The sequence below is a fragment of the Cyphomyrmex costatus genome, unplaced genomic scaffold, assembly GCF_001594065.2.
Source record: "Cyphomyrmex costatus isolate MS0001 unplaced genomic scaffold, Ccosl1.0 scaffold283, whole genome shotgun sequence".
Classification (NCBI taxonomy): Eukaryota; Metazoa; Arthropoda; class Insecta; order Hymenoptera; family Formicidae; genus Cyphomyrmex; species Cyphomyrmex costatus.
This window is the reverse complement of record NW_017276944.1, coordinates 298738-325499: the sequence shown is the minus strand read 5'-3', so window position 1 is coordinate 325499 and position 26762 is coordinate 298738. Positions and strand designations below refer to the sequence as shown.

Here is a 26762-nt window from a genome sequence, read left to right as displayed (position 1 = left end):
ATTGTTGCTTTTCGCATTAACGCGATTTGATATTGTAATGAGAGTTACATTGAGTTACATGAATAACGCGTATGAAGCATCTTTTCATACTAAGAAAAAAAACTACAAATATGAATAAAGAGCGATAATTAATGCACAATTAAAATTATAACCACAATTAATTGATTGGAGATTAATATAAATCATTTAATAATAGATATATTATATTCGCGCATCAGTATCTATTAATGTTTAATATCGTGAGCTGTATATAAATTTATCTCACTTTTTGATACATTAATCGTTTGACAATTGCAATAAATTTTACTGGATAACTTTTCACTTAATGAAATGTATAGAATGGACACAGTATTGCTACAAAACGTATTGAAAACGCTTTGCATTCTAATTATGGTCGATCTCTTATATCGGACTAACATATCTTAAATTATACATAAGTTGGTTTATTATATTGTCATTTTTTAAGTGAATAAATAAAAATAATGTTTTAATAGGATATGTGTATTTGATATTAAAAGTTACGACTACACTTGATTGTATTTGTTAACACTCTGTGTTCGATTAAAAAATTATTAACTTTTCGTTATCTAAAGCCTGTTGGTTTGTGTAATTTAAACCGTGTTCTTTAAATATTTTTATAGAATAAGTTACTAGCGTTACTAGAGTTATGTTATGTTCTAAGCAGAAGTTTGCAAGCATGAAACAAAAGGTAATTAACTTTTGTTAGATAGACATGGTGAGCTCATCATCCCGATTTCTGTAGACGCATTATTAATTAAGAATACTGTTTGTATTGCATGTTGATTGCTTATAATGTAAGAAGGTATTGTAATAATCACGACTCTAACGTATGATATCTGAAATTTGTATATTCGAAATATATTACTGTTTTCACCGAATTGCCACTGTCGCAACTTTTATATTTTAACAAAGCCAAATGCTCAAATTCTAGCAGGCCCAACATCGTGTGATTTCACGTCTAACAACAATATCATTATTGCAGCTATTATTTAGTTTTATAGTGCACTCTGTTGAATCGAAACGTAGCTTGATCAATGACAAAAAAGTTTGTAAAATATATAAATTACGTTTATTATATACATATATTAATATTTTTAAATATATCTCACCAGTGTCAGAATCGACGAAACGATCAAGCGCATGCGCATGAGATCACAGAGCCTGAAAAAGGCTACTCCAGTATGCTCCAGTACTTCGGAGTACTCCATAACACTATATGTAGTCGGTATGACAGATTTCCTAACCTCAAGTAGTCGTCAACTTTAACGCTAAATATCGGTTCAGAGCGACGCTTATTTCTACCAGATTTTTCGTTTCATGCAAAAACGCGTTGAACGTATCGAACAAATCTAATTTTATTGATTTTTGAGATGCATTAGCTCAATTGTATAATTACCCTTTTTCTATCATATTTGTTCATTTCGTTGAATAAATGTTATTTTTTTAAATTTTTTATCTAATGTAGTTAAACTGAATAATTATCCAAATTATGATGGATTACTTAAAAAAGCCAGTATTTGTGGTAGGAGATATCAACGAAGATATCAATCTGTCATTGCCACCCTCTTCCGGAGAAGAGTACATCAAACGAGTGGTGTAAGTTGGTGTTTTTCTCTCAACTGCTTTTTCTTTTCATTTTCTTAAATTTTCCAACTTAGAGCAGCTGCACATTCTTCTTCTTTCGTCCTCTTATTGGATTTATGACCCACTCCAGTGAATCAAATTACCATGATCTAAATGGATTTTTTTATTTAAACCATGGATGGCTATGTCTCCTTGAGGACACATAAGACTCCACTTCTTTTAGAAAATTATTTGTAATATAACTCTTGATCCAGTCAATAGGCAAGACTCAATTCCATGACTGAGCACACTTAATCCTTTAGCTGTATATTTTGTTCTGTTTTATTACAGAATTGAAGCCAGACAATGTGCAGATGTAGTAGTGGCCAATTTAGATCCATCATGTGTAAAAAAACCTACAAAAGCTTATGTAGAGACTGTAAGTTTATTTCTGTAAACCATGTATAAATCTTGTAACTATAGAATAAATATGACTGTAAAAGTTAGCAGGATGTGTTCAAGCACCAGCAAGTCTCAAGCCAACTGTGGAATGGCAACAATATCAGGTTGCAGATTTTTCTAAACTAAGATTGTATGTCAGCCAATTGAAAGATGAGATACTAATAGGCAAACGCAAGTGGAGGCCACCTGACATTCATTTTTTGGTATAAAAGTTGTAAAATACTTATCTAAAACTTAAAAAAAATTATGAATTAAGCTAGTGGCGACATACAATACTTGTTTTCTTACTGGATTAGAATCTTACTGTATTGACAGCGATGCTGACAGAGTCAGTATTGCAGCCAATATAGTGGCAACATTCTAATTCAGCTAGCAATCTAGTAAGAAAACAAACATTATATATCATCACCTTTATATTAATTTTTCTTTGTTACAGCCAGACATAAACAGTCAAAATGCTTGGATCAGCTTCTGTTTAGGTAGCAAAGAAAAAATTGAGCCTACACTGAATACTCTGTTTTGTTTTAGTCAATCTAACACAGAACAGGTACTCGAATATCTGGTGCAATTTGTGGAGACTGAAAGGAAAGTTGAATACAAAATAGGCCAGTGGATCTATGCATTACTGGTGATTTTGGAGCAACCACTACAGCCTGATACTTGTTCCTGTCTACGTTCATTGGCTCGAGCATGTTCCATCATTCGTGTTGATACTGTAATATTCATTATTTGATCAAGCTAATTCAGTAACATGACACATCGAAATTAAATCAACCAATATTGTTCTATACTTCAGAAAATGAGAAGATAAAAGATCTGGAGAGCTTTGTTTATTTCACTTATATTAACAAGTTTAACTCGATTGCTTTTCGATTCATGTAATATTCATTTCTCACAAAAAGAGCATATCATATAAAAATTTTAAGATTGAATAACATGTGTCTTCGTGTGACAAGTGAAAGATATGCTTTTTAAACAAATAAAAAATTCAAATATTTATTTCTTAATGTTAATTATGTATCGTTTATCTGATATAAAAAACTTTTATAATTTATTATAAAAATATAAGATTTATATAGTTACATTTGATTCTAAAGACGTAGAGAAAGTTCTATTCAATATTTCTGTTTTAGAATAGCAAATGATAAAAAAAAAAAACAGAACATATTGGTTCTTTAGGTTCTAAAGCTTCAATTTGTAAATTTTACAAAGAAAAGTTCAGTTAGAATTTATTGTTAGCAACTGATTTATTGCTAAAATATCATATAGAGGAAAGAAGAAAGGACAAAAAGGAAATGCTAAATTTCTATTAACAAAACATTTTTATTGCATATAACTTCCTGTTTTCTCTACTTACGTAGTTGCTATGTTATTCCCGATATTAGAAAAAGGTTCAGGCGATAATAAAAATTCGCGTTTGTCGGGTTACAAAAGATTGAGAAAATAAGAGACTGAACTTTTCTTCTATGCCTAAACTGGTCTTGTTAATATCTACAAAAGTTCACGTCAGAATTTACTAACGTTGTCTTCGTAATCTCGCTATTTCTTTTTGTCTTTTAGAGAGAATTGGACGCGCAGGAATTGGGAGCGTTGAACTTGTTCATCTGTCTAGTAGCGAGATACTTTCGTCAATTAGACTTGGCAGATCCTTGATAATTTCCTATTGTGCATACAGTACAATTATTTATGATGCGACATGATATATGTCTGTATACATACAGCGATTTTTAATAAATTCCACATAAGATTATCTCCTTTGATTCCAAACGTAGTAAATAGTACATTAAGTTTTAAGTTTGCTTAGTTATTATAATCGCGTTTTAAATTACACAGTACCAATTATTAAAGGGCTCGATATATAAGGCAATGCTTCAATTAAATAAACTCGTATTACAATAATCAATTGGTAAGCGAAAATTGGATAATCTTGAGTAATCCTTAAGCTACGTTCTCTTGGTCCTGGAGTAACGCAGTGGCTAGTCTCTCTAGATCATCATAACTAAGATTATTCACTTTATTTTTCAAGTCCTTTATCAGTTCGTTGACTATGGACTCAGTCTCGGATACCGTATAATAATGCCTGAGCACTCGTGACACCTCTTCTCTCAAAAGATGGATGCCGGCTTTCTGTTGGGGCAAAGATCTCGCTTCGCTGGAGCCTTCCTCTGCCTTCTTGATCACCAAAAGATTTAACTTACTGCCATCTTTGATTCCCGGATAAAAACTTAGTGGGTTTTCATCTGAAGATATTAAACAAAATATTTGTAACAAAAAATTGTTGTGATATACAATGCTATAGATGAGGGATGTCCTCCATTTGGTGACACAAATTAATATGAATATTATTCTATCTTTTTTAATATTTTAAGAGCAACAAATAAATATTTATATCGATTTGTGCTACCAAGTAAAAAACTCTTGAGATCGAATGTTTTTACCTGCTAAAGTCTTGCCAGTGAGTAATAATCTTTGCTGTGGTACATCGATGCCCAAGAGATCACTCACTTTTTGCTTCAATTCCAACACTGTCTCTGATGGTAATATCTAAAAATCATAGATATATCATAACTTGAAAGTAATGTCTATGAGAATATTTTCATAAGAAATGTTTGGATAAAAAAAAAAAAAAACGGTTGACGTCATAAAGAGGTTCATTTGAAAGGCAAACTATAACACCTTAATTTCGCTTTAGTGGACATTTGAGCGCATGAATTCATTTAAGATAATGATAATTGTTAGCTTAATTTCGTGATTACGAGTATTAATCTGCGATGAAATTCAGATCACGAGAGGAAGTCGTGGATGCTTCGCGAGGAAACGAGGGAGCGGCGCGACAACCATGCCGTACTCACGTCAACGACGCACTCTTTCCCCTGCAGCTTCTTCACGATCACTTTCATGATGAGCGGCAGACGAGGATCGCGGAGACGAATTGTTTAAACGTAGGACGCGCAAACGCGTGTGGGGCACGCAGCCAGGCAGAATCAGGTTTCTCGAAATAGTGGTATTTCTGACTGGATCGACAAAAGCTGGTGCATCTTATGCGCCGGAGAGGTTATATTTTGCGTTCGCACGATTCACGACACAGCGTCATCAGCGTCATCGACTGTTCACTCTTCTTCTCTTCCTTTTTCCCTCAGGAATAGCGACACACGGAGATATCGATACTGATCTGTCTGTCCGAGAGGATATCGATAGTAACAGCGATCCCTCGTAACAATTCCTCCAATCGTCAGACGTCAGAGTACTTCACTGGTATTTGGTAGAGGCTTAGAAAACAGAGATGCGACATTGCGTCGGTTGGGTTAGGTAACCATCGCCATTTTAATTCAATATAAGTGCTCTTGACCAATAAGCTGATGACAGTTGATGCAAAGGTAGAAAGATTAGATTAGGTTAGGTTAAGTCCGATATTAAGGGCTGCGCACAATGGAGGAACAGATATTAGATATTAAAATATTAACCTATCAGATACCAGTTACACCGGACTACACAATTCTGATAGGTTAATATTTTAATATCTAATATCTGTTTCTCCATTGTGCGCAGACCCTAAATATTCACACAAATAATACTTACACCATAATAATAGTTGTTCATTGCACTTCGGCACTGTATTGTCTAAATTTTTCTCTATATATATATATATATATGTACATACGTTATAAAACTATATCTATTAGATGCAATAGTGAATTAAAATAGCTCTCTGATCACGTGATTTAGACAGCCAATCAAGCCATACCCTTCAATGACGCATCTCTGTTTTCTAGGTCTCTAGTATTTGGTAATACTACTGACATAGTACTCCGATATACTCCGACTCCAAAGTTTTGTCCGTTTTGTCATTCTCATGCGCACGAATTGGCCTTTCCGAAGGCTAAATTGTTCCATCCGATTTCACGAATTTGGGGATTCTTGAAGTCGTCTATATTTTACCGATTATTTTTCAAATAAGTCTTTTTCTAATTACTTATAGGTCCAGCGCACAATGGAGGAAATATTAGGAACAGGAATAGATATTATGATTTCAACCTATTAGAAACCGTGTATTCCGATATAACTGATATCTGATAGGGCGCATTCAGCGGACTCAACAGTTGAGTAAGCGCTCGCTATTATTGGTGTATTCTTCCAGATCTGAAATTCTGATTGGATGATCTAAAAGAATACACCAATAACAGTGAGCGCTCACTCAACTGTTGAGTCCACTGATCGCGCCCATAGGTTAAAATCTTAATTTGTAAAAAAAATCAATAAAAAGTTGGAATATTACAGTTTTATTATTGGCTTCTGGGATAGGCGGGAGTTGTAAATAGGTAACATGTTATAGGTATGATGGAAAGGATATATATGCGTGTCAATTGTTTAAGTCGGAACTTCGATAATTCATCCAAATTACAGTCTTATATCAAAACAAAAAGAAAAGTTAGATTAAATTTACGCAAATATAGATAACAGTACAGGTAACTTTGGAACAGCATATGTATACTTTTGTTAAATTCAGTTGTGATATCCATTCATGAGTCATTAAAAAAATTTTTAATTTTAACTTTCTTTAGAGACTCACAAATGGATACCACGATTGGATTTAACAAAAGTGCTGTGTTAAGTTACCTGCACTGTCTCAAATCATCATTTACGATCTTATGAGTGCGGATGTATGTACGGTGCGCGAAAGAGAGAGAGAGAGAGAGAGAGAAAGCGTAATTTAACTGATAAAAAGTTATTTGCTTTCTCTTTAATTACATCCGGAATAGATGAGCAACATTTGAAATTTTAAATTGTATACAACTTGACGAGTTTTCCACAGAGAACTTAACAATTTTAGCTGGATTTTTTGTAATTTTGCTTAAAGTCACACGCATGACTTATTGATACCTGAACTGATTATCGAGATCCCATTCGTCCAATGTAAACCTCGTAGAAGGAAAAGATACACGATTTACGTCAATTTCAATTTTCGCCATATCGTGATGTGATGAATCAGTCGAAAAATAGTTCACCAGTTAAATGAGAAATATTTTAAGTTTCATTGAAAAATCCTTCACGAAGACTTTCTAATGTATTTGCAAGGAAACGTTTCCCCTAGTTGCTATCAAACTCCATCTAATAATTATTATCAAACTTCATCCACAATAAATTATAATGTAAAATCTATACATAATTGTTTTAACATAATAATTGCAAATATGACAGTAAAGTTTATTTTATGTAAAATTATTGGAAAAATATTTCTTTTATTTATTACATTTTAATAAATATCATTATATTTAATAAATATCATTATTAAGAATTTCACCGTCCAAATCCACCGTCAGAAAGAGATATTAACTTTCTGTTGAATTATTTTACCATAACCACCTCGTCCACTATCAAAATCTGATCGATATTCATCTCTCACCTAAAATATGAAGTAATATTACATATCACATCTATTGAGACATTAAAATCTGATGAGATATTAAAAACAATTACTTGTCCTCCAGTTTTGCCACGACCATATTGTCTGCCTTCAATAAAGCCAGCATCCCAATCAGTTCTAATAATCCTGTCGTCTAAACGAGTACCATTTAAGTATCTCATACAACTCTCGGCATCAGATCTTTGATAATATTCGACAAAGCAATAGCCACATGGTGTCTTCTTATATTTATCGAGACCCATAATGACACGCCTAATGTCACCACATTTGGAAAACAATTCATATATCTGTTCTTCAGTAGTATAAAAAGATAGGTTACCAACATATAAAGTACAGGAATTCCTTAAAAGTCTGTCTTGCTCAGCCCTTGTACCCTATATAATGATGAAGAAGACTAAATCAGTTATTAAGTATAAAAAAAAAATGTATTTATCATATAAATATACAGCTAAATGCAATTATACCAATTATTTCTAATTAAGCACTTTTCAAATGTTGATATTATGAAAATTAAACTAAAAATTACAAACAATTATGTAGATGTAAAAAACAGAAATAGAAATACATATAAGAAACATAAATAAATTAAAATTATTCACTAAATAATTTGAGGTTAATTTAAAAAAAATACCTTAAAATGTTGATCACGATAGGAGCTTAATTCAACTGATGGCGAGCTAGTTGTATTTAATTTGACCGACATTTTTCATTGTTAATCAATGATACGATTTTCAACCCGCTTGCAGCAGTGATGCGATTTCCAAAATTCCAACCCGCTTGCAGCACTCGATGGTACCGCCATTACCGCCAAACGCCATCGGTCGGCGGTCTGGCGCAACCGGTAGCCAAATAAGCAAAGCTTGGCCGCGGTCCGATTCATGATTACAGCGCCATCAGCATGCTCACGGTCGGTCCGTTTCATTTCTGAACGAAGCAACGTCTATGGATTCCGCCCCATGTATTTACTAAAAGTTGCTTATGCAATTGTGTTTTTTATCTAATACAATATTTCACTTATTTTTATCCTAATAAATTATATCACTTTTTAATTATAATTTTTTTAAACATCGTTATACTTAATTTATGAACATAGCACGGAATAGAATAAAATATAATTCGTTATCCGGTGAATATATTCTACGTAATTCAAGTTTTGTGCAGGTAGAGGAGCTAGTATAGTTCAAAGTACCATTTAAAACGCTGGCACGTCCATCTGTTGAAAATTACTGTTAATTACCTTAACCTAATTTGGCGACCCGGTTATTTAGCTTATAAATTAGAATGCGGTGATACACATATCCATATGTTTGAAAATACACTGAGAAATGTGTATTTTTCGGTTGAAGATTGTATATCTTGTATCTAATTAAAATCTCGGGTCCCTCGATAATACTTTATTCCGAATTTCTTCGAATGTTCTGAAAATTTAATCTTCAAAATTGTGGTCTGAAAAAATAAATATGTCAAAATGTTTAATTGAAAAGAATAAGATACTTGGCCAGCGAAGAGGTATATAAATTAACCTCAAATTATTTGTATAAATTATTTTTTCATGATTTTTCGTTCTTATAATATTTAAATTTTTATCACTATTTACAGTCCGCAAAAATTGTACAATGGGGGAGATAAATGTGTCTTTTCAAATTGACACCGACAATCGCGAGAATTTCTCATCTGCCATTTCGTTCCATACTTTTAAGAAGCAAAGGGATGCCTTTTATGATATACTTCGAATTTGGGAGGAAAATCATTTGGTGCCAGGATGGGTGTTTCAAATTGCTCTGGGTGGCAAGATAAGAAGCATGTTGGCGATGCACAATGACTGTACTAATTATTATCACATTGCTAGATTATTTAAATCACAATTATTAATATCATGTATACAGAATAGACATCAGGTAAGCTGAAAATCATTTTACTATTAATATGCTTTATTATAAGAGAAGAATATCATTATAAAAAAAGATTATTCTCTACAGCAAAGCAATTATATTATTATCATTTGTAGGATGATGCAGTGGATGATGAGAGCTTGAATTTCTTGAAAGCTTTAAAGCATGTTAATCCTGAAAAATTGACGCAGCTCAGCAAAAGATTTGTGACTCCCTTACCATCGCAGAGTCAGAGTATTGGTCCTTCGTTTCCTGGCATGCAGGAATTTTTTAAAGATTTTATATTGCATGCATTTAATCCAATATTTTATACACATTTGGAGAATTGTTTTGTACATGAAATAATGGAATTGAATAATACTCAGTTTGCTAATAGTGAAATAGAAGACTCAGGTACAGTTTTTATTATTTTAATATTTGATGATTGTTTACATTCCATTTTAAAATTTTAGGAAAACTACTTTTTTCTGGTTTTTTATTTTATAGAAACAATGGTTGACGATCAAACGCAACAGAATTTTATTACTTGCTTAGCCAGCTTGAGACTTCTTGCGAAAGTATTAGGCCTTTTAGTATCATTGCCATATAGATCTGAATCAAATACTACTAAAGAGATTATAATGACACAAATAGAGATAAGAAGTAAAGTACGTAATGTAAAAATTCAAATGTTAAAAGCAATTTTTCAAATTTTTTTCGAATAATCTTTTCAATTGTTTTATTATAGATATTACCATCATTAAATTTACAAGCCTGTCTTCAGAACGCCATAATCGAGGGCAAATTGTCATTGACAATACCTTGGATAGTTAAATATCTAGCCATGATGGATGTTGTCTCACTACGGCTGCCGTATTATAAACAGATCTTAGAATTGCTGTATTATATTTATCATGCTATAAATCAGGCTGATCTTTCTGCCTCTGATTGCCTTATTTCTCAACAATCAGCTGTACTGCTCAAATCTAGCCTGTGTTGGTTGTTTGAGCTACCAAACTTTCCTAGAGATTTCTATATTGTTTGGCAGAAGACTTGCAAAATCAAGGAACTAAAGAATCTCAAACAAATGGAAAAATTTTTTGAAAAGAGAAAAAATTCATATTCTCCTGATTGTGTGATTCCTGTCAAAAATAGTCTCGATAAATTAGATATAATCATTGACCAAACAATGCGTATGTGCTGTCCGCGAATGGAATCGACTTTTTCTGTGTTTCATGGAAACGGGACAAATTTGAATATCAATTCTAACAAGCATATTACACCTGTTACTAGTCAACTACGTAGATTAGGAAGCACTACTCGTGCAAAACACTTGGAGGTTATTTTTTTTATTTATAGTATATTTATATTTCTAATATTGTTCTACTTTCTACTATTGCTGTATACTTATTAAATTTCTATCATGGCAGCTACAATTGGAAGAAGCCTTTTTCCATGGTCAACCAGCTTCTACTCGAAAAACTGTTGATTTTGTTTCCGAAAGAGTTGCGTCAACTTGCGTGAAACATATATGCAACACCTTATTAACTTCATCGCGAGAAGCAAATTTAAATTCTTTCAGAAAAATCCTGAAACACAAACATATTGAAAAGGACTCCGATGAACAGAGTGAACTGTCAAGAAATTACTTCAACGAATTTAAGGTAATATCTTTTTTGCACAATTGTAAAAAAAATGTTATGTTTTATATGAAAAAAGATCAAGTTTAAATCGTAGTTTAATGTTTAGGCTTTACTTGTGAGCGACATGAATACATTGGCCAACAACGCATCGAGAGAATTGAAAGACCAGTGTGAGAAAACAATCCCAGCAATTTGCGAAACGCGAGTCGCTGCATCGATAGAATCATTATTAGCAGAAGATTCTTTAACTGCAGTTAAGGAAATGTGCATCAAGATCGCGACTAGAATGGCAATGGAACGAATAAATCAGTGGATTCAGTCACATATTGCCGGTGATTCCTTATTTATAAAGGATATGGAACTTGAGATTAATAGGTTCTTTCGGAACAGTAGTCCTGTACATTCCAAGCAAGAAAAATGTCACAATATGGATGCTCCTAATCCTACTACTATGATGGACAAGCTTCGAGTAAGAATATATACAAGCTTATTAAATTCAATAATAAATTTAATAATAATTCAATAATTAAAATTCGGTTACATACATTGACGTTAGATGTACAATTTTTTAAAACAAAAACATTTTATACTTCTACTTGTTTTTGTTTATAGGGATTAATATGGCACATATTGGATAACAGTGGTACAGATTTGACTATTTCGTCTATATTGGATACTTTAGATAAACTGTACCAATCATTTAATCAAAGAGATGATTTATTACCAGGACCACAGAAAGTTTTGTGTTATCTTAGTATAGATTTTGCGCTATTTTTAGGTATGTTCAATGATACTGAAGTATCAAGAGCAACAAAATTATAACTGAACTATGATATTTTACATTTTTAGTGGCATATAGAACAGATCTCTTTACGCAAGAGGTGCAGGACAAATTGATTAAAATATGGTCGTCGGATTTAAGAAATGATGAAGATGATTCGCCCATGCATAGAATATTGTGTTCCAGAAATATTATGTTGTTAATGCAACCGCAAAACGACGAATTGTGGCCAATTTTTGGCAAATTTTTGAAAAGATTGTTAGAAACAAAGATTCTTGATGGAGACAGTCTGAGCGATCAATGTGTAGCTTTATTTAGACAAGACTGGCCTGTGGTAAGTATAAATGCGAGATAATCCGAATTATTTGAGATAAGATAATGGAATTAAAAAAATATGTGTCATATTTGTAATTTTAATATTATAAAAATAATTAATAAAATTAAAAAAGATTTTTTTCAAATGATAAAAACTAAAGATATGAGAGTACGTAATATGTATACATATAATTGGACGAAATATTTTTATGAAGTATTTTTAATGACTTTCATATTCGAGTTGCTTTAAATTCCTGATGCTAATCGTATATCTATTATTAATATCGATTTTATTATTCATAGCCTTTGTTAAAACTTTTATCGAAGTGCCTGTCCGAGGCTATTGAGGGTTACAAAGTCAATGACGAAGCGACAGAGAAAGTCAAGTATTTCCTTGGTTGGATAGCTGAAACATATCACGAGATCGAATTTTGCGATGATGATCTATATACTGACACGTAGTTAACGTAGGTATAGTTAACGATACTGCGATAATTTGAAAGTATGACTTTGTTGAAATAAATTTCTGTAAATATAGTTACTATCTCCTATGTAAATATATATATAAATATATTTGTGCATATTGTTGTATATTAATTACGAATATGAAACATTTTTGTTTTGTATATGATGATTCGTTTCGGGTATGTATATGAACAAGTATTTTATTAGTATAAAAATAAATTTTAACTTTTTGTATATATGATGATTATTTAAAAAATATACTATATATTTTATAATCGAAGACGTTCACACTGATAACGTTTCTTCACGTTTCCGTATTTCCTATATTTTTATTTGTACGCGTATGCGTCAAGATAGCTCATCGAGGTCAGCGCAGGACACAGGCTTTTCGATACCTCGAGGGCATTCCTTGCTATGTGATTGTAACCCTCTTTTGTCCTTCGCAAATTAGATTATCCACTTCACTCCATCCCTGCGACTCCGAATGCCGGACTATTGCTCGGTCCTATACAATAAAATCAGATTATCGTACCTTCAGGCTCGGCAGCACTTGTGTAATGAGATATGTTATCGAAGTCACGCTCTACTGCAAAATATACGTAAGTAAACGTTTATTGGAGAGTTATTAAACTTAAATCTTTATTTTTGCGCGGATCATGTTATTCATAATATAAAATTTATAATAAAAAAATTATAAATAAAATTAAATTAGTGTTAATGTTAATCTTAATCGAGGCAATATTTGGAGAAGCAATTTAGAGTTTGTCTATCATTGTGTTTGTTAAAGATGATGAACCTTCGTTGAGTGGACCTTTCTCTGGTCTATTAACTTATAAATAAACAAGTTAGTCCATTGCTTTTACGAGGACCGCCTCAATTAACACGTATTTGACTTTAGGATATAATAACTAACTTTTTAAAAAGAGTCATATTTTGGCACGCGTTTTAGCTTGAAATGTTCATATCTTTAGATTCATCCCGAGGGTGCTTTTCCATCTTGCTGAGGTAATGTAACACTCATCATTATCGTTGTCAGACTCGCACTGCGATAGCTGGAGTATCAGAATTGACTATAAATCTCGTGAAATTCGGATATTTTGTTATATATATATAATGTGAAAATTTTTTTATTTTTAAAACTCCTTCATAAAATTAAAATTAGTGATTATTTTGGTCCAATACAGATGTTATAATACGAGTTATGAATTATTATGTTGTAGATAAATCAGAATATGAATAATTTATTTTTATACAACCTAGTAATTTATAATCGTTTATCTAAACGATGTAGAAAGAGAAATTTATTTTAATGCCAATGCTAATTGAAACTAACATCTAATTTCTATTTGCGCAAAGGCTGAAAATCAACGGGTCGATAGTCCTCGAAGACTCATCTTTTTGAACGGTGCTGTTACAGCCGGGTATATTGTCCTGGCGGAACGAGGATGGTTCCTTTGTCCTTTCGAAATTAGGTCATCTACCTCTGTTCCATTACCATAACTCTCAATGATTGTCCACCTCGTCCGATGATGGTATCTAATCTTGGTTTGTTGCTATTACGAGCGAGTGACAGCAAATTTTCCGTTCTCGTAAGTGACAGACAGTCATTTCCTCCCGTATAATTCGGGATCTATTAATTTATTGAATTAAACTCGTGCTGAAGAAAAAGAATGACACTTATAGTATTAATTGTACTTATTATTAAAAAGATAAATCTATCTAATCCCATACAATTATGTTTTTTATAGAATTTTATTTAATAAATAGATACATCTATTTTTTGTATAAAAAATTAATAATTTTAATCTTATTAATATGTAATTATTTAAAAAAAATTTATTTTTGAAAACGCGAACAGGTTATTTAGCTATCTATTTTTATTTTATAACTATTATTTTATTGAAAAATAGCAATATATTATAAGACTAAATTTTATACAATATATTAACAAAATATAAGTTATAATTTCCATTCTGTACTTTAAAGTTATTAAAAATATCTTCGGTTATTAGATTATTAAAATCAAATAGTTTGAAGTTGCATTGTAAAATTCCATTTAAATTAATATTTGAGAAGAAACAGTCATGGCTTTTGTTTGCAACTTTTGCTTGATGAGTTATTTTGCATGCACGAAATATCGTTATTACCACATTGCGCTACGTGGTGTTCAGAAACTTCGTGTCATAAATCCAACTCACGCGATATAATTTTACGTGATTTTTCGAGCGTAGAAACGCGACCTGTTTCGAACATCCGTTTGTTTTTCTTTTTTTCAATCACCGTAATTGCAGTACGAAATCTGTCATAAATAAAAAATGACGAAAATATTCGATTACTAAAGCAAACCAGATATGATGTTCAAGAAAAACTTAAAGGCAATAATATGCAAAGTGTTTTGATAATATTTTTTAATAAGTTTTTGAACATATGTTCGAGTGTAGTGATGTTTTAATGACATCTTATTGACGTTAAAAACGTAATTGAGATTTGACGTTATCTTGGTACTCAAACTTGTGTAATAAAACTTTTTTTATAAATATTTTTTTATAAGAATACTTTTTGCATTCTTCGTATTTTTGCAAGTAAATACAATTAAATAAAAGATATATCTCTAAATTTTCTATCAACATATATTCAATATGTTTTTAATGAACTTTAAATCTTAACTCAATTACAATAAAGAAATTAACTATAAGGATAGTGAAAAAACTTGGTTGCTTAACTTGGGGTAGCATGGGTTAATAAAGAATAAAAAAACAATCTCTAGATGTACTCTGTAATGTTTCTGCAATTTTGTAAGCGTACTTTTTAATACATTTCTTGAAATAATTTAATTATATTGTCGCGAGAAATGAGTAATTTTCAAGACAAGCGCGGTACATAATCGAGCGGAATTTCTCGGTTCCCTAGAGATTGGGCAAACTTCACGCCGTACGACGCGCGTACATACATGCGCGGCGCAGTTCCGCGCGCGCGTTCGCGGAGCGCGAACGAGTTCCTCGCAGTCGTGATCCGCGGTCCGTCGCGTTCGCATTCGCGTCCGGGTTTTCCGTCCGCGATCTATCGGACGGCGGTACGACTGACCCCGGTTTATTCGCACGCGAATTAATACATCATCCGGTTTTTATTTCACGCGCCATCGCGTCGCGCTGTTGTTGAATTAAGTTAGCTGCGTCAATCAAGCGCGATTTCAATTTACTGAAAAGAACACTTTCGACAAGTAATGAATGACTGATAAACGAAGACAGGAGTTGGGAATCTCGCGAGAAATCTTAACAGAGGATGATAACGGAAGACACGGTAAAAATCTTATTGCATCCCTTTCCGCACGCATTTTTCCTATCGACGTGAGAATAAAATTCAATACATTAGCTTGAATGTAGCCATATTTAATAATATAAACCCTGTGCATTAATGTGAATTTATCTTTCGTTAGCGAACATTCGATCTCGTGGTATACGTGAAATACAAAAAGTCTCTCGTTTGAATACCACGATATTAACATCTCATTCGTTTTATTTGCCCGGAATTGATACTGCCGTAATTTGAATTTGATCGTAACAAAAATAACTTCCCCACCCGAACTACGTTTCAAAACGTAACTAAGAATATAAGTCTTCTCCGAAGAAAATTTCATTCGAAATATGTAATATAAACGACGTATATTAAATCAAGTAAAATTTTTCTCAAGACGTTTTGAAATGTAGTCTAAAACTCTGTAGTGACGTGAACTTAGTTAAGCTTCAGACTTACTGAAACGATATATTGCAACCTGTTATTCTCACAAACTCAAAATCGACACCATACTTGATAAAGTTAGAGTCGCTAAAGTGATCCGTTTTCTCATCGACTTTTTGGTATCTTTTTTGTATATCGTTGTGCAAAATCTTTGCAGGCATGACTTGCGGTATGTGTCAGAACTTGTTGGCGTAAGGAACGCCGCGCCTCTCGGAGCCAAAAGCGCGGAAGAAACGCGATGAATTTGAATGCGCAGCACAGCGACCTCGGTCATATCATGGAGTGATAACGATCAGGGTGAGCATTTCCTGTTCGACGTGCCGGCCGGTACCGGTCTCAGAAAAACACGCGAAACGGCCGTTTTGCACCATCACGTGGCTCCTGCCGCGCTTGTCATATAGATCGCCACTGCGAAACATGAGCGACGGAGTTGTCTGTTGAGCCGTTGATCCTGCCATTTTGTCGACGCGTCTCTGCCAAGAGTACGAAGTAAGTCTGACTCAACTTGAAAAAATGCTAGGCTAGTTTCTTATTTTAAAATCATCTTAAGTAGTGTCTTTAAGATATGCTAATTCAGCTCTCTGTGATTGGTTCATGATATATTAAGATTGTATTTAAAACGGTCTCTTATAAATATAAAAGATCGGATTATGAAGATGTCGTTGTATAGTCTTAGTTTTTATTTGGCGTGTTGAACACTCTGAGGAAAATCGGCAGAACCGATTTATTTTTTATTTTGGCTCCTTCATAATTGCTTCAAACTTCAATTACACAATAAAATCGAAGTGTAAGTCTAATGTGAGTGCTCGATTACTATACATGGAGTAAATAACATTCTTACAAAACTATATGCAATTGTGGCAATTTTTAATTTATTTGTAACACCGACTATAATAATCTTACTGCGCGAATTATCAGATTACCGATTCTTCAGGTCGGTCCGATTGCCAACTCTATCTGCCGACCAATAATGGACCAATCACATTGAATCAGTCTTATTATGATTGATATACGGACTTAAAGAGTTGGAGTAAGAAATAAATATAATTCATTCTGCTTACGCCTGTACTTTTATAGCTTCCTTACACAGAAAGTACATTAGGTTACTTTCTTATATCAAACTTATATATATGCTACTCCGCATATTGTAGATGGCTACTAAGGAAAGAATGATAGAAACGAAGCTTTTAGGAAGCGAAAATTGAGACGAAACATAAAAGTTGTCTCAACTTTCCCTTTCTAGAAGCTTCGTTTACGGTTCTGTCACTCTCTCCTTATATTCGACGTATACTCCAATTTTTATTTTCGCAAAAGGACACCGATTGTTGATGATTCACCTTTTTGCGTTGTAAAAAAATATAATATATAAACAGAATGTGCATGAAATGAATAATGGTATAACGTATTTATCGATACTTATGTATGTATATTATGTATAATATAACGCGCGTGTATGTGTGTGTGTGTGTGTGTGTGTGTGCGATACAAAAATAATGTAAATTGCAACCAATTACTGTTAGATAGTTGCAGCGCCAATAAGAGCGAGCAAAATCGAATAAAATGTTTATAGAAAATCATATTCGTATGTTCTCATATTAAAGTAAAGTTTTATCGACATTTAACGTATTTAAAATACAAATGTTGAAAGTCAATACATTTTTATATTCGCTACGAAATAATATTCTTATGGTAGATATATCCTGTAAAAAAGATTTTTATATATTCGAATTTTATATATATTATAAAATTTGAAAAAATATAACTTGATATATTTATAACAGTGTCCATATAACAGTGTATAATACAGGTATAACAGTACTTATCATAATATTTTTGGTTAAAGTTTAAGTAATTCCTTTTAAAATAAGAGCTTTATTTGACCTTAATATATACTGAAAATATAATTTTGCAAACATATTGGGGGACATTGTATATCTGGACATAAAAAGACAGTCACGTTTGTTGTATGGTCAAATGATCTGTAAATCTCTCGATAAATCTGCACCTATCGCTAATTCATTGGCCGTGATTTGCACTGTACAGATATTGTGAATATCTAAAAATATCGCGGAAAGTTTTTAGGACGAGTATACTGAAGCTTAGAACAAATAAAACGGTGAACAGATATTGACTTGCTTGAATATTCATCAAATGGGCTTTGAGAACAGTTGCTCAATGTTATCCATCACGTACTTTATGTGTTTTGGTTGAGCGATTGATAATCAATACCGTCACGGATCGATACGCAGAACTATCATCGAATGCCATTAAACATTATTACGTAGCGCGTAGTTGTCAACTAGTGCTGATTGGAATAGTTAACACGACATGTCCCATTTCGCACTTCCAGTCGGTTTCACGTAGAACGCGTTTATTATTGCAATATATATGACATTCGATGGCTTCCGCGAAATGCTATATTTCATTCTTCTACAATACACTATCCCATAATACCATTCTACTATTAATAAACGAAAATAAAATAAAATTACCAAATAAATACAAATTCTGTTTTCTTTAAAAATGGAATTTAATCTCGGTTTTAATCTCGGTTTTAATCTTTTAATAAGAAATAATTATCGCTATATGATTCCGAAGAATAGAAAGAAGAAGGAAAACTTGGAGGAAAACTTCACGAAGGAAAATATTGTACAAATATTAATTATACACACAGGGGTGACTATGTGCAAAACTGAATTTCTCACAAACGAGAGAAGCATGGCTTTCGTATACGCTTTTACACAGTGAATGTCGAATAAAGGCTAGAAACCCTTTTCACCGTTAATGTTATATAGCTTGCTTTTCTAGAGGAAGGTGTCATGAAAGTTCTTGAGATGTATAATGAATCATTATTACATGAAGAGTATAATATTGTCGTGAAGAGAAATAAAAGTCATGTTACATGTAAAGCTTCTTGCCTTTCATCCAATTACTATATGATGTGACAAGTATGGAGAGAAGATATGATTTTAACAAAAACAATAAACAAACAATTTTGTAAATATTTTTATTACAATAACATAATTAATTACAATAATTAGTTTCGCTGGTTTTTTAGGATGCAAAGTATAAAGAAACGACGGTATAAATCGAGCGGTAATAAGATTTTTTTTATATAAAGTAAATTTATATATAGTTTACATTTTTAGCATAATATAAAAATAAAAATAAAAAATATAAAGAATATAAAAAAATAATATAATAATATAATAATGTTCTCTAAAAAGACGATTCGCCTAACAACACTGCCTATTTCTTATAGAGCAAAATCAACATCCTTATTCTGTAAATTTTAACATATTTACTAAATATGTGCAAATTGTGTTACTTTAACATATTTTTTAAATCGTTTCAATAACTTTACACTTCATATTCATATTATATTTATTTAACATAAGAGACATATGTTAAATTTACATTTAAATGTGTATCTTACTTAATACAAAAACTTTAACCAGCAGATTTTTTCACAAAAATACATAAATTTTCCAACTGTGTAGAGATGAAAAATCTTACAGTCTAAGCGATATGGTGTGGTACAATTGTTTCGAAGAAATTGATTCTCCTATTTTTATGTGAATGTGGAAATTGTGTAATAAAATGTGTGAAAACAGAAGCATCTTTACTTATTCGTCTGATTCTGTCGAAAGTGTTACAATATAATTACTTATTTTATTAAATAATATTTTTTATTATTTTTTGTAAGAGTGTATCGATTTTATATCAATAATCTAATAGTTTAATTAAGGATATGTATATCGGAGCTACTTCAAAAATAGTACTAAATCGATGAAACTTTGGGAAACTTTTCCTTTATTATCTGTAATATACTAAAAAAAATTTCAAGTATAAGATTCACTAAATCATTAGAAAATAATAATTATTTTAATTATGGTGATTATAGAAATTAAATACTAGTACTGGCCAATTAATAACTTATTTTTAGATATTGTATTAAAGATATTGTTAATAGTATTTTTAATAACGAAAATAAGTGATTAATTGGCCAGTATTAATATTAAAGTTCTATAAAAGACGTTTTCTTACTGAAAATGCAACTTTATCGAATGTAATGAGTAAAAAAAGTATAGAAGAAATAGTACCAAAAATTTAATTTTTTTGCACGTATAGATTCTGTACTATAGTCCGCGCAGTCGTCTAATAACCTACTACTTTTTTAACTATATTCCAATTACTTTTTCCGTTTTACACTGATAAATAATGGTGTTAACTAAGTAAAAAATTTCATTTTCTAAGGTTAAATTCAGGGCATTTTTACTGCCAAACATTTTGTTATCGAAAGTTGAAAAATGTCAAATAAAGTTAATAAAATATTGAAAAAGTGAAAAATAACTTTTTAAAAATAAATTATATTGGATTAGCTATTATTTATATAAGTTATGACTAAATTTACTACACAGTTATGCAAATATTTCGAATTTAGGGCACTTTTGTCAACGATTGTACATCAAATACATTCTTAAATCATGGTTTTGTATCAATAATTTAATAATTTAACTAAATTAATGAATTATGTTAGTACAACATCAATACTTATTTAATAATAAATTGGCCATACACACGGTATTATTAATTTGCTAATTATATGCAGATTATAAGAAAAAGAAACATTTATAATAGATCTAAGTGTGATGGCTAAATAAAGAACAAGTATAAAAAATGCATAAAATAATTTACGTTGTATTTGTGCAAAGTTTAAATTATTAACTGAAGGATTAAAAAATGATTCAATCAAAACTTTATGATTGAACTAACAATTTCAAAATTAGCGTACGTATTATTATTAATTAAAAAATCTCGTTTGCTGACCAATTCACGAAAAAGATTGATCGATTTACGTTACGTGGGAAACTTTTGCCCGTACATTGTTACCCGAAATTGACAATGTAAATGTTGTGCTCACAATTAACAAGTTAATTATATTTGATCGACTAACATCGCCATTCAATACAACTTGTGTATACGATCTCGCCGCACGTCCATATTTTCCACAATAAGGTTCGCGTGAATTATAAAATCATATATGGTACGTCAAATCGAGATAATGAAATTCAATTTTATTCACGTAAATAAATGATTATCAAATGTATACATACGTGAAAAACAGAAACATTTAATTAATTATCTACATAAATTATATATTGAATACACCATTTGATTATGTCATTTTCAAAATAAAATATATAATACATATATATATGTATATATATATATGTTGTTTAAACTTTTTTTTAAATATTTGATTTAATTACACTAATATTCTTTAAAAAAAGACACATGTCGTTTGTGTCGATGCATACTAGTGGAACAAATTGAAACAAGTCCGACAATTGTTAGAGCTTGATTCGGATGAGTTTGGGAGAGATCGAGATTTGCAGTTTTGATAAATAATATTTATTTATATACACACAGAGAAATAACAAAATAGACAAACAATATATCTTAGAGATAATTTGTTTTACTGTTTTAATAAAAATTTATGAGTTGGAAACAATCATCAGAATCGGAAACTGAACTCGAAACCTAAAATGGGTCCACTTTTATTTTACGGAGTGGAGTCTCCTTATATCTTCCTTCATGGAAACAACATAAGTTGAACACGTGTTTGGTATATGTCGGAATAATTGTTATTATTTTGCTAAGGAAGTACTTCGCACTTGCTCTTTATTTCATTTCATTTCTTTAAATATTAAAAACATTCGTAAAGAGAGATATAATTACGTTTTCTACATTTAAATATAATTGAAATCATATATTAAGCTCTGTATTATCTTTATGACAAGAAAATTAAATTATGATATAAAGTATTCTGCTCGTTCCGGTAATGCAAGACTAAGATTTACTCAAAACCGAATTCTCTGATATCATCTAGAGATATAATAGTAGCACGAGCAGCAGCCCGAATGTATTACACAAGACTGTTCCTCAGGTGCGGTAATCTCTGATATCCCCAACGTTTTGAATTGTCAAAATTCGCGTTCCCGAGAGTTAATAGTCTCCGTTGCTAATTAAAATTTACGACGATGAAGGTCAAAGCTATATTGCGATAAACGTTTCTCCAGATCGCGGTAAACGTTTATTAATTTGCTCTTCCTTTAATTTAATCGGAGTCGAGTAAATGGCGAAAGTATTTGCACTGCCGCATGCATTAATTATATATATGTGTGTGTGTGTTATGTATGTATATATATGTATATATATATATAATTCCAGATAATTAAATCTATTTCCCTATCTTTTGTTATCTTTCTCTTCTCTTAATTAAGCATACATATATGGTAATTAAAAATTCAAAAACGTCAGTGTGTGCGCGTGTGTGCTCTACATTTTTCTCTTACATATATAAATTATCCTTTTTTCCTAATTGTCTTTATGTTTGCTTTTCATTTGTATTCGCGTTTGATAATTGGATTTATTCTGTCATAGATGTTGGCATAACGGCGACATGGAGACGCTATACACCGGCGCGATTCACGGTTTTCCGCAGCCCGGCGGCGGAATAGCTAATGGCGTTTCCACAGGAATCGCAAGTTCCTTCGACCAAGACGGCGTGCTCAGCCTCATCGTCGTCCTCGGAGGAAGTCTATCCCTGGTGGCCCTGGTGTTTGCGTTCATCACCTATAGGTAAGTTTAACTTTAAACAGACAAAGCGTTTATTTAATATTCCGATTGTATGGAATTTTCCTTGAATACGAAAGCATTGAAAAAACACGCTAAAAAATATGTTAATAATTATGTAATAAAATGTTATAGTAATTAGTAGAATAAGATATATGACACAAAAATATTAGAATTGTTATAAAATATAATAATTATTCATAATATATTAGAAAATTACATCTTCATTCTTTCTATCTCTTGAGATATAATTATCACACGAGGGGAGTATTTTTTTGTTTAATTATTTATTATTTTCAGCAAATAAGAAAGAACTTAATGAAACGATTAATTAATCTTCACGTTCTACCTTCTTTTTATTCTCATTACGTTTTAAATTAATCGTTTATTATTTGTTATTTTATAATTTTTGCATCGTTCATTCGTATTCTAGAGATCTCTAACGAAAAATTTAATCGGATTAGTTCGTAACAGGAAGAAAATAATGATATTGTATCACGTTTCCTTCTCTGTGGATTTTATTAAAGGCAAAATGGTTAACGATATTGCAAAAATTAAAAAATTGCATGATTGTCTGTTAATTGCACGTATTTCATTTTGTGAGTTATTATTTTACGTGTTGTATTTCTGAAAAATGTGCAGCAATTTAACTGAGAAATCGGTCAGAAAATTCGGCGATACGCCAGTCACGTTTACTTTATATCCTTTTATTTTCGGCACGTCGGCGATTTCGTTCGCGGTTCTTTATGGATCGCCGATTCGTTCGTCACAGAGCTAATCGGTGTACCTTTACATCGAAAGACGATACCGCCGGAATACTAAATGACTTTACCACTTTCGACCTTTTTCCATGACCTCGTCCTTCATCAACCTTCGATGAAGAGAAGTTCTTTCTTCTGCGTTTTTCCTGCGATCTAATTTCTCCATATCGTATATATTTATAACGATCGTGCGACTTTAACAATTTTATCCTGTCGATAATCGCAAAATCGATGAGTCATGTTTCTCTTTGCCATAAACGACATTCCGACCTTCACCTTCGGACGTGAATTAAATCGTTATCGAAGAAATGAGAATGCTGCGAGGAGAGTGACATATGGAGGAAAATGAAGAAAGAGAGAGAGAGAGAGAGAGAGAGAGAGAGAGAGCGAGCGCGTGAGAGAGATAAAGTTTCACGATCGATCATGTCCCATTTCGGAAATTACTGGGAAATGGGAAAGCGCAACCACGAAGTTTCCCTTCGTGCACGATTCGATCGATCGAGGAAAGACTGGCGATCTTCGATATTGTAGAAAAGACTGGACAAAAGGTATCGTCATAAATGGCGTCGATAAAACGTGCCGTTCTCTCTTCTGACGTTTTATCCCATTCTCCTACTCAATGTAAATCCTTCCCATATTTCGCTTCCGAGAGATTTCAATATATCAAGAAAATCGACGAAATTTCTTCGTAATGGAGATGATCACCGATATCAGAAAGTATCCATATCGGTCTACAATTTTTTTTCGAATTTTCACATTTATAATAGTTGTGAATAATAGCAAAGATAACTTTCTTCAGTTTTCTTAAGCTGATAAATAAGCGAAAAACGAAAATAAGTATGTGTCTATATGAACATTTTCAGATTTTTACCAAGTCTGATTGAGTTCAACAGGTCTCCATATGCTTTTCTGCGGGATTTTAAACTTATGCAGTTTTTTTTGCTATATGAGTTTGCTGAATTCCGATATCTTTAATATTTTCAAGATACATCTCTATATTTTTCATTAATTATTATTTTACTTTTAATGATATTTTGTTGGCGTTGTTACCAATTTAATTTCATTATTAGTTTCAGTAATATGAATTTATTATTTTAACATTGATAACTAATATTATTAAGCAGTTCCATTAAATCCGCTATGTGCACTTCTGTGACTGTAGACGTTTTTGAAAATTAATTTTTGAGAGAGCTTGTTTTTCCTACTGCCCATAAAATTTTACATTGTATAATTGTATAACAAAGGAATGAAAGTATTATAAATACGACTTTCATATTTATTTTTCATTAAAAGGGTTTCTTATCTTTTCAGCTACTTTTTTATAAATTTATTAAATTATTTACTGACTTTACTACTGTTTTAGCAGATAATTAAATTCGTATGGAAGGGATAATTTCGTGTGTAAAATATTACATTTTCTTGAAGAAAAAATAATAAAATCTTAGCGGAAAAACCGTTCAAGTTAGTTATAGTATTAACTGTAAACTAGTCGAATAAGTCGTCGTCTTTCTGTCGTTCTCTTTCTATTTAATTTTTCGTAATTCCGTATTTCCCCTTTTTCTTTATATTTTCCAAAGAAAAGCGAATCTCGTTCACTACCGACAGTCACGTTCGTTATTCACGTATATTCAACGATATTTCAATATCGCGAATGAACTGTTAGCTTTTCATTACGGAACGATAGTACATATTACTATTTTCATTTCTTTATTGCTTATCTATTTTTTTTATTATTCTTTCTATTTTATTATTTTGTGACTATTCAATTTATTTATCTTTCTTTATCGTCAGAAAAGAAATCCGTTTTATGTATGCACTTCTTACACATTACGTATGTATTATGATCATATTGCCATGTAATTATTCTTGTCGGCATTTTAATTTCTGTTTTCGTTGCGATCCTTTTGCATAGAAATAAAAATCAAACAAATAATGTTTTATCACCTCTTTTTACTTACTTTAATTTATCTAGCAGTAAACTAAATTCTATTATAAATGAAATACTCGAAATACTTGTTACAGCGGTTACATCGAGATTTGGTGAGAGAGTTTGATATTGTTTCTAGAGAGAGTCTAGAGTTCTATATTACTTCGATCGTAGTTAAATTCAAATTGATATTTAATTATTGATCAATGATATTCAATGCGTACGCAATATCACCTCTTGATACCACTCGTTTATTTCGTTCAGCGATTGGTGTCTGACAGCTTCTGGAATTGACCTCTTTTGTAAAATGATTCTGTTTTGCATAATTTTCTTTTTGAAGTTTTGTTCCATTTTATAGTATAATTATCGGATTATATACAAATGATATAAAGATTCGGTTATAAAAATTGAAATTAAATTATAAAATAAATTTATATAATAGAGAGAGTTAATCTTTCATAAAAAGAGAAATTTTTAAAGAAATTAAATAAAAAAATAAGTTATTTTCTTTTAAGTATTTTCAAATGGAGAAAAAACATTTTAGAAATTTATGTAATATTAAATTATTTTTAATAATGAATTTAGATATAATAATAAAATAAACGTTTAAATTAAAGTGTGAATTTCATGTTATATATGTATATCTTCTATTTCCGACAAAATTCTTGGATCTGAAGATTAAATCGCAAATAACGAATAGCTATGATAGTAGAAATTAAATCACGTTTATAATTTTTGTTATGGAGATTGCATTGAATTGAAGTGTTGAAGGAATACTTGAGAATACTGAATAAAACTGAATATCATAATATTACACCGTAATATTTTAAATGTAATATTCCATGACGACTTCCATGCGGGCAGTATTTTAATTTCCGTTATTCCGTTACGTGACTGGACGAGTTCATGCGAATATAACGCACCCAAACACATATACGAGTCTTTTAAATATGGGCTTTTTGCTGGACGCTATTGTGGAAAACGAGATTACGATGTACACTAATAAGTTACTCGTCCATTATGATAGTTACAAATTTAATGTTTCCATTTCGAGTTCGTGTTAATAGGTTAAGCTCGCCACACAATGCAGTGTAAAAATTTTTAATTAAAACACTTCGCGCACAGGTTTTTTCTCATAAATTAGACTAGAA

The 26762-nt window shown here is 31.5% G+C and overlaps 4 protein-coding genes across 5 annotated transcripts; 2 read left to right on the top strand and 2 right to left on the bottom strand.

Annotated features, from left to right (window-relative positions):
* Nucleotides 1-1336: 1336 nt before the first annotated feature.
* Nucleotides 1337-3716, top strand: Gem2 (Gemin 2). 2 transcript variants are annotated; one of them, XM_018541396.1, is made up of 5 exons: nucleotides 1337-1617; nucleotides 1936-2023; nucleotides 2088-2249; nucleotides 2483-2761; nucleotides 3607-3716. In XM_018541396.1, the coding sequence occupies exons 1-5, from the start codon at nucleotides 1511-1513 to the stop codon at nucleotides 3697-3699; spliced, it is 729 nt and encodes a 242-aa protein (XP_018396898.1). In that variant the 5' UTR covers nucleotides 1337-1510; the 3' UTR covers nucleotides 3700-3716. The 2 variants fall into 2 exon arrangements, with proteins under 2 accessions (XP_018396898.1, XP_018396899.1); XM_018541397.1 differs by having other exon boundaries at nucleotides 1537-1617; nucleotides 2092-2249.
* A 252-nt stretch (nucleotides 3717-3968) lies between these two features.
* Nucleotides 3969-5283, bottom strand: LOC108775114 (ubiquitin-like protein 4A). Its single transcript, XM_018541398.1, has 3 exons — nucleotides 4899-5283; nucleotides 4485-4590; nucleotides 3969-4286 (listed from the first exon to the last, which is right to left on the bottom strand). Exons 1-3 carry the CDS (start codon nucleotides 4944-4946, stop codon nucleotides 3985-3987), a joined length of 456 nt encoding a protein of 151 aa, XP_018396900.1. The 5' UTR covers nucleotides 4947-5283; the 3' UTR covers nucleotides 3969-3984.
* A 2061-nt stretch (nucleotides 5284-7344) lies between these two features.
* LOC108775121 (nuclear cap-binding protein subunit 2-like) lies at nucleotides 7345-8284 on the bottom strand. The gene is given in 4 exon segments (XM_018541405.1): nucleotides 7345-7374; nucleotides 7376-7450; nucleotides 7525-7845; nucleotides 8103-8284. Coding segments are annotated over 4 exon segments (498 nt in total). The 5' UTR covers nucleotides 8175-8284.
* A 538-nt stretch (nucleotides 8285-8822) lies between these two features.
* On the top strand, nucleotides 8823-22933 carry dlt (codanin-1 like protein dlt). The gene is made up of 11 exons (XM_018541400.1): nucleotides 8823-8980; nucleotides 9071-9369; nucleotides 9480-9756; nucleotides 9850-10010; nucleotides 10091-10681; nucleotides 10773-11006; nucleotides 11092-11454; nucleotides 11598-11763; nucleotides 11835-12100; nucleotides 12385-12539; nucleotides 22732-22933. Exons 1-11 carry the CDS (start codon nucleotides 8932-8934, stop codon nucleotides 22931-22933), a joined length of 2763 nt encoding a protein of 920 aa, XP_018396902.1. The 5' UTR covers nucleotides 8823-8931.
* The last annotated feature ends 3829 nt before the right edge of the window (nucleotides 22934-26762 follow it).